The 7,924-nt window shown below is 57.0% G+C and overlaps 1 protein-coding gene across 4 annotated transcripts; it reads left to right on the forward strand.

Moving 5' to 3' along the window:
* The first annotated feature begins 255 nt into the window (after window positions 1-255).
* Window positions 256-7,317, forward strand: RIC8A (RIC8 guanine nucleotide exchange factor A). 4 transcript variants are annotated; one of them, XM_073020802.1, is made up of 10 exons: window positions 256-1,094; window positions 1,428-1,475; window positions 1,564-2,154; window positions 2,723-2,814; window positions 3,403-3,646; window positions 4,632-4,727; window positions 4,801-4,963; window positions 5,040-5,184; window positions 5,498-5,617; window positions 6,440-7,317. In XM_073020802.1, the coding sequence occupies exons 1-10, from the start codon at window positions 1,011-1,013 to the stop codon at window positions 6,558-6,560; spliced, it is 1,704 nt and encodes a 567-aa protein (XP_072876903.1). In that variant the 5' UTR covers window positions 256-1,010; the 3' UTR covers window positions 6,561-7,317. The 4 variants fall into 4 exon arrangements, with proteins under 4 accessions (XP_072876903.1, XP_007982587.3, XP_072876954.1 ...); XM_007984396.3 differs by having other exon boundaries at window positions 257-1,094; window positions 4,819-4,963; XM_073020853.1 differs by having other exon boundaries at window positions 258-1,094; window positions 3,403-3,553.
* Window positions 7,318-7,924: the final 607 nt, after the last annotated feature.

A 7,924-nucleotide genomic window follows, 5' to 3' on the forward strand; every position in this document is an offset into this window, starting at 1 on the left:
GCCCTGGGTGTGGAGGCGGCACGGGTGCCTCCTCTGTCAAGTGGAGATCGGCGCCTCGCTAGTGCCTGCAAGTGCGCGCCGCGTCGAATACAGGTGTGCAGAAAGCACTACAGGAAACTGAAGCGGGAGAGAGACTGGGAGGCGGCACGGGGAGTGGGGACCGTAGACGCCTTTGCTCCCGGGCACTTGTTAGAAGAGCGAGTGGACGCGCTTCCTGTGCGTCACTGAATCCTGATGGCCACTGAAACGGACACGCAGGGGCTTTGCTTCTCAAGAGGGAACTGAGTCCAGGCCAGACTGGGTTGCTCCCCTTTCTCTCGGCCCCTCACGGCCCTTCCCCCTTTGCAAGTGCTGCTCCTTCTGCCTGGAGTGGCTCCTCCAGTCTTTTCCCGGCTCGCTTCCCATCGTCCAGTGTTAGCAAAAACAGCACTTCCTCACAGCCCTTGCAGCCCAGCAGTCACCGTTTGCTTCTTTTGAAGCACAGCCCTGTGACCGCCTCATGTCCTTTTGTTTTTCCTTGTCTGCCTTCCCCTCTGGAACATAAGCTCCACAAAGGCAGGGACCTGGGAGTCCCGCTCGCCTGCATTCCCCAGCGAACGCCTAACGAACCCAGTGGCCCGGGACTGAAAAGTCCTTTCCACTTCGGCTTTCCCGTGTGCATCCCGTCGGTTCTGTGGAGCTCGAGGGGCGTCACTGTGTGTGTGGCAGGGCGCGGTGGGGGCCGAGATCCTTTCCGGTTGGAAATTCCGGCCCAAGAAGCCCCGGTCACAAGGAGGGGGGTCAGTTCGGTTCAGGGCGACTCGGCCCGACTCGGGTCTTACCACCTCGGAGCCGCCAGTGCTGCCTCAGGCCGCGCCCCCTGGAAGCGCCACCAGACGCCGCGTCCCGTCCCGGCCTCCCCCGCGCGCTGGCGCGGGGCTTTCTGGGCCAGGGCGGGGCCGGCGAACTGCGGCCCGGAACGTGGAGGAAGCGCCCGTCCCGCCTTCCCCGCGCCGGGTTCCGGGGGCGCCATGGAGCCCCGGGCGGTTGCAGAAGCCGTGGAGACGGGGAAGGAGGATGTGATTATGGAAGCTCTGCGGTCGTACAACCAGGAGGTGAGCGGCCGCCTGAGGCCGGGGGGCGGGCACGGAGGGCGTGGGGCAGGGTCGTGCGCGGGTGGTCGGGACGGTGTGGGTGAGGCAGGGGTTGTGTCAGCAGGCGGAGGGGACGCGGCGGGGTGGGGTGGCAGGTCAGGGATGCAGTGTTGGGGGGAGAGTGTCTGGGGTGCACCCGTTGGGTGGCAGGTGTGTAGGGATGGGGCGAGTGTAGACCCTGCCACCCCTTCTGAGCAGTGGCTGCTGCCTGAGTTAGAGGCCAATAGGCCGCCCCCGTCAGCGGGCGCGGATACTGCCCCTCTGTGGACTTGAATTCACTCGTTCTCTGTGCAGCACTCCCAGAGCTTCACGTTTGATGATGCTCAACAGGAGGACCGGAAGGTGGGTGCTGGCCCGAGGGGTAAAGGGACAGGGACGGGTGGCCCCAGGAAGAGGGGCCTGGTGGAGCCGCTCTTCTCCCTGCCCACAGAGACTGGCGGAGCTGCTGGTCTCCGTCCTGGAACAGGGCTTGCCACCCTCCCACCGTGTCACCTGGCTGCAGAGTGTCCGAATCCTGTCGCGGGACCGCAGCTGCTTGGACCCGTTCACCAGCCGCCAGAGCCTGCAGGCACTGGCCTGCTATGCTGACATCTCTGGCTCTGAGGGGTCCGTCCTAGACTCCCCCGACATGGATGTTGTACTGGAGTCCCTCAAGTGCCTGTGCAACCTCGTGCTCAGCAGCCCTGTGGCACAGATGCTGGCAGCAGAGGCCCGCCTAGTGGTGAAGCTCACAGAGCGTGTGGGGCTGTACCGTGAGAGGAGCTTCCCCCACGATGTCCAGTTCTTTGACTTGAGGCTCCTCTTCCTGCTAACGGCACTCCGCACCGATGTGCGCCAGCAGCTGTTTCAGGAACTGAAAGGAGTGCATCTGCTGACTGACACACTGGAGCTGACGCTGGGGGTAACTCCTGAAGGGAACCCACCCAAGCTCCTTCCTTCCCAAGAGACTGAGCGGGCCATGGAGATCCTCAAAGTGCTCTTCAACATCACCCTCGACTCCATCAAGGGGGAGGTGGACGAGGTGAGCGCTGACCTCAACCCATGGATGGGTCTCAACTCAGCTCCAACATTTCCTGGACCTGCTTCCCACTGGGTACCTTCAGGTTTCTGGGTGTCAGACATGGAGAGGACAGGACCTCTCAGCGTGTTGGGACAAGGCCAAGGAGATGCCAGTTCTGGGCTGGGACCTTAGGGAAGGATTCTGAGGGAAGTAGAGGCCCCTTCTGGCTCTTGCTGCCTGGCAGGGGGCTGTGCGCTCTCCAGGGAGACTGTAAGAGATCCTCCACCATGAGGCTGTGAGTGGGGCTGAGACAGAGTGTGGCTTCATCCCAAGGGTGCGTGTTAACATTCCTAGTCAGGGACGTACTCTTAGAAGGATACTCACGGAGTTTTTAGGAAGACAGCAGTGGTCATCTTTTGCCCCCAGCACTAGCCAGAGTCACCTAGGAGACCCCAGGGGACCTAGTGTGCAGTACAGGAGGTGCACAGTCATTGCCACACAGTCCTGGAGTGCAACAGACAGTAGAGCCTCAGCAGGCAGCAGTGGGATGAGTGGGGCTCCTCACAGGAACCCTTCTTTCTTTGGTCAGGAAGACGCTGCTCTTTACCGACACCTGGGGACCCTTCTCCGGCACAGTGTGATGATTGCTACTGCTGGAGACCGCACAGAGGAGTTCCATGGGTGAGGATGGGGCTTTTTCTGGGAGGGAAGCATGTCCACATGTTTAGATGGTCGTCCTCAACCCTGGCCGTGAACCAGAACCACCTGAGAGCCCAGGCCCCACCCTAGAGGGTCTGACTTTGTCTGGGTGAGTGAGACTGGACATCGGTGTGTTTCCAGAGAATACTGGGTGCTTCCAATATGTGGCCAGGACAACAGCCATGAATCTGGGGGCAGGAATGTGCCACCTGGGCCTTGGGTAGTGGCAACAGACAGTGTGGTATTTACTAGGGCACATTGGCTCCTTGTCCCCATTCTTGGTCCACCTGCCCCTTGGCTGGTGTGGTTTCCAGAGGTGGCCTGGCGCTTTGGCCCAGACAGGGTAGGGGAGGCAGGGTGTCTCAGTGCCCACTTCCCCAGGGGACCCCACTGTACAGCTGAGTGGCAGTGCCTCTCAATCAGTCCCTGCCCTTGGCTTTGGTCCCCAGTGCTGCCCCTTTGGGACCTCAGACGCCAGCTCATGTAATGTGTGGTTCAGTGGGGGCACAAAGATTGCATCTGTGCTAAGGGATTAGCCCTATTGAGACACCCACCTCCATCTGTCCCCAGCCACGCAGTGAACCTCCTGGGGAACTTGCCTCTCAAGTGTCTGGATGTTCTCCTCACCCTGGAGCCACACGGAGACTCCGTGGAGTTCATGGGAGTTAATATGGATGTGATTCGTGCCCTCCTCATCTTCCTAGAGAAGCGTTTGCACCAGGTAGGCTGGGGATGGCTGTACAGGCTCCCTCAGTGGCTCTGGCACTGGTTCTCCTGCACAGCTGTGGTCAGTGCTTTTACACTGTCCACACTGGTAAGTGGAAATCATGGTGGTGTGATACGGGCGATTCTTCCGGCTGTTCTGTGCTCCAGCCTGGCAACAAGCTAGACACTTCCTTCATGAGAAGCATGGGGACGCCTTTCACATACTTGAAGGTTTCACTTCTTAAATCTTTGTGGATCTTTATTGAGTGGTCCTGAGAAGCCCCCGAGTCCCTGCTTTTAACACTCAGACACAGGCAGCCCTTGATTACAAGCATAGCTGTCCCTCAACATCCTGAGGAGACCCATAGGAACCTCATATCAAAGCTTCCCTCTGATTCCTGTGACTGCACTACAGGGCATCTGGACAGCTAGGGCTCTAACCATCCTCCAGGAGCTTGCAGAAAGCAGGCTGGAGCACAATAAACCGAGATTTAGGAGACCTCTCGGGAATCTACCTGCCTAAGCAGGGGACACACGTGGTGCATGCGAGCCAGTCAGGGTAGGGAGCTGGCATTGGACGCACAGCTGGGGGGTTGTCTGTGCCTGTCGCTGCCGCTGTCGCTGCCGCTGCTGGTGCTGGGGTCCAGGCACATTATGCTCGGAGGGTCAGGAACTCCCTGCTCTCTGTCCATGAAGTACCCAGAGCGGGGATTCGGTTCTTGTTTCTTTTTGCCACCAACATCTGAGGGCAATGTGTGTGCCAGTCTAAAGCTTTAATTGCTTTGTATTTTCTTCCCAGCCCTGGTTTATAGTTGAGGTAATTAGACTTAAAGCAGTTATTTCTCCCAAGTCACAAAGCTTGCAACAAGTACCTCTGAGTGAGGTTCTGTGCCCGTCCTTTTCAAAAGTGACACAGACACCCACCACCCACTCTTGGCCTTCCGCTGACTAACTGCAGAGGGGCCTCTTCCCAAACCCTGCCACCAGGACCAGCTGCTGTGTGTGTTGGTGGGAAGGGGCGGTGGGGGGTGTAACTCTGCGCCAGTCTCAAATTAGGCAGGGGCACAGCCACGGTGACAGAGGCTCCCCTACAGACACACAGGCTGAAGGAGAGCGTAGCTCCCGTGCTGAGCGTGCTGACCGAATGTGCCCGGATGCACCGCCCAGCCAGGAAGTTCCTGAAGGCCCAGGTATGAGACTGAGGAGCTGGCACTCCTGGGGGATGTGGTTTCGGCCCTGATCACAGACCAAGCCCAAGCTTAGGGACGGCCACCTCCCCAGGTGCTGCCCCCTCTGCGGGATGTGAGGACACGGCCTGAGGTTGGGGAGATGCTGCGAAACAAGCTTGTCCGCCTCATGACACACCTGGACACAGATGTGAAGAGAGTGGCCGCCGAGTTCTTGTTTGTCCTGTGCTCTGAGAGTGGTGAGTTATGGAGATCCGGGTCCCAGCCCCCCTACCTCAGCCAGGCTTGCACACTGACCTCTGCCTTGTCCCCCAGTACCCCGATTCATCAAGTACACGGGCTATGGGAATGCTGCTGGCCTTCTGGCTGCCAGGGGCCTCATGGCAGGAGGCCGGCCTGAGGGCCAGTACTCGGAGGATGAGGACACAGACACAGACGAGTACAAGGAAGCCAAGGCCAGGTGTGTGCCCCCAACACCCCCTCGGGTCTCCACTCACAGCCCCCTAGTCCCTGCTTCCACATCCATGTGGACCCCTGTAGGGTGGGACAGGATGACCAGTGGGCAAGACCTTCCAGAATCAAGCACCTGTCCCTAAGTGCTATCTGGGATACCAGAAGGTGGCAGGTGGCAGTTGCTGGTTACCAGTGCCGCTTCTGGAGGGAGGCCTCTTCCTGCAGTTGCCTTGCCCACCTCACCCCACTGGGAAAGTAGGTGGCCTCCTGTCCTGGAGAGTCACTGATGCGTTCCCCACATTCCATCTGCTGGGAAACAGCATAAACCCGGTGACCGGGAGGGTGGAGGAGAAGCCGCCTAACCCTATGGAGGGCATGACGGAGGAGCAGAAGGAGCACGAGGCCATGAAGCTGGTGACCATGTTTGACAAGCTCTCCAGGTGTGTGGCATGAGGAGGAGGGGCCTGTAGCTGGGAGAAGGGAGAGCTGACCCACATCCTGTCTTGTGAGCCCCAGGAGGTAGGATCAGAGGAGAGCTTAGGATCCTGGTGTTAGGTCGCATTGCTGATGTTTGAAATCACTTGCCCTGGAGGAAATCCCCCCAGGGGATGGGTATATTGAGATCAGTATTGTGCCCATTTTACAGATGATAACTGAGGCCCAGAGAAATTAAGAGACTGTCTAAGGCCGGGCATGGCAGCTCACGCCTGTAATCCTAGCACTTTGGGAGGCTGAGGCAGGTGGATCACAAGGTCAGGAGATCGAGAGCATCCTGGCCAACATGGTGAAACCCCGTCTCTGCTAAAATACAAAAAAAAGTTAGCTGGGCATGGTGGTGGGCGCCTGTAGTCCCAGCTACTTGGGAGGTCGAGGCAGGGGAATCACTTGAACCTGAGAGGCAGAGATTGCAGTGAGCTGAGATTGCGCCACTACACTCCAGCCTGGCGACAGTGAGACTTCGTCTCAAAAAAAAAAAAAAAAAAAAGGAGACCGTCTAACGTCGCTACACTTATTGGAGATGGCCCAGTGTCCAAATGAACAGACTGCTTAAAGCCAATTTAGATGTCTAAATTAAGAAACTGCTTAAAGCCATGAGGTAGCAGTTAGGATTTGGGCCCAATTAACGGAAGGTCCAACCAGGCTTCCCCAGTAAATGAGAGCAGCTTACTTGGTGAAGAGGAAGGTAGCAGCCAGGGGTGAGCAGGACCCCTGCCTGGCCAACTGGGCCCCTTCCCCAGCCCCATTGCACCTTTCCCCCACAGGAACAGAGTCATCCAGCCAATGGGGATGAGTCCCCGGGGTCATCTTACGTCCCTGCAGGATGCCATGTGCGAGACTATGGAGCAGCAGCTCTCCTCAGACCCTGACTCGGACCCTGACTGAGGATAGCAGCTCTTCTGCTCTCCCATCAGAACTGGTGCTGCTTCCAGAGACTTCCTTGGGGTTGCAACCTGGGGAAGACACATCCCACTGGCTCCACGCTCCTCTCTCCATCTTAGAAACCCCTTCTCTTTACTCCCAAGGTTCTGCTCATGATTTGCCTCTGGTCCAGTTTCTTATCTCTGGACTGCAATGGTCTTCTTGTGCTAGAACTCAGGGCTCAGCCTTGAATTCCACAGACAAAGTATTCTTTTGTCTGTGCCAAGAGGAATGTGTTCAGAAGCTGCTGCCTGAGGGCAGGGCCTACCTGGACACACAGAAGAGCATATGGGAGGGCAGGGGGTTGGGTGTGGGTGTGCACAAAGCAAGCACATCTGGGATGGGCACGCTGGCAGAGCCAGTGTGTTGGGACATGTGCTGCACTTCCCAGGGAGAAAGAACCTGTCAGAACTTTATATACGAGTATGTCAGGACACACACTTCCAAGGTATGTATGCTCTGTTGTTTCTGTCCTGTCTTCACCGAGCGCAGGGCTGGAGGCCTCTTAGACATTCTCCTTGGTCCTCATTCACCTGCCAACTGTAGTACCCACAGTGCCCAAGTTCTTACTGGTTTTGGCAATTAAACCTCCTTCCTACTGGTTTAGACTGCACTTACAAGAAGGAAAATGCCCCTTGTGTGACCATAGATTGAGATTTATACCACATACCACACATAGCCACAGAAACGTCATCTTGAAATAAAGAGTTTTGGGCAAAAACGTATGTGTGAATATATGTGTAAATTATCAAATAAAGGGGCCAGGCACAGTGGCTCATGCCTGTGATCCCAGCACTTTGGGAGGCTGAGGCGGGTGGATCACTTGAAGCCAGGAGTTCGAGACCAGCCTGGCCAGCACAGTGAAACCCGTCTCTATTACAAATACGCCCCTGTGCTAGGCGTGGTGGGACACACCTGTAGTCCCAGCTACCCAGGAGGCTGAGGCAGGAGAATCGCTTAAACCCGGGAGGCGGAAGTTGCAGTGAGCTGAGATCGCAACACTGCACTCCACCCTGAGCGACAGAGCAAGACTCTCAAAAAAATAAAATAAAAAAGGAACATTAACTAGAGTTAGAAACTAATTTCATTCTTTTTAGAATTCAACACTTTTCCTAGGTCACCAGTTCCACCTTTTGTTCTTACCACAGCAAAGTCACAGGACCCCCTTCCTGGGAGTCACTGTCATTAAATCTATTCCCATCAGCTCAGCCCAGGGTAGGCAAGGTTCAGGAATGGGAAGTGCTTTTGTCTGGGGAAACACGCAGGTAATCTGATGCTAGGAAGGAGGATGTGCATGTGGGTAAGAGCCCAGGAGGAAGCAGCTGGTG

Source organism: Chlorocebus sabaeus, chromosome 1 (genome assembly GCF_047675955.1).
Source record: "Chlorocebus sabaeus isolate Y175 chromosome 1, mChlSab1.0.hap1, whole genome shotgun sequence".
NCBI lineage: Eukaryota > Metazoa > Chordata > Mammalia > Primates > Cercopithecidae > Chlorocebus > Chlorocebus sabaeus.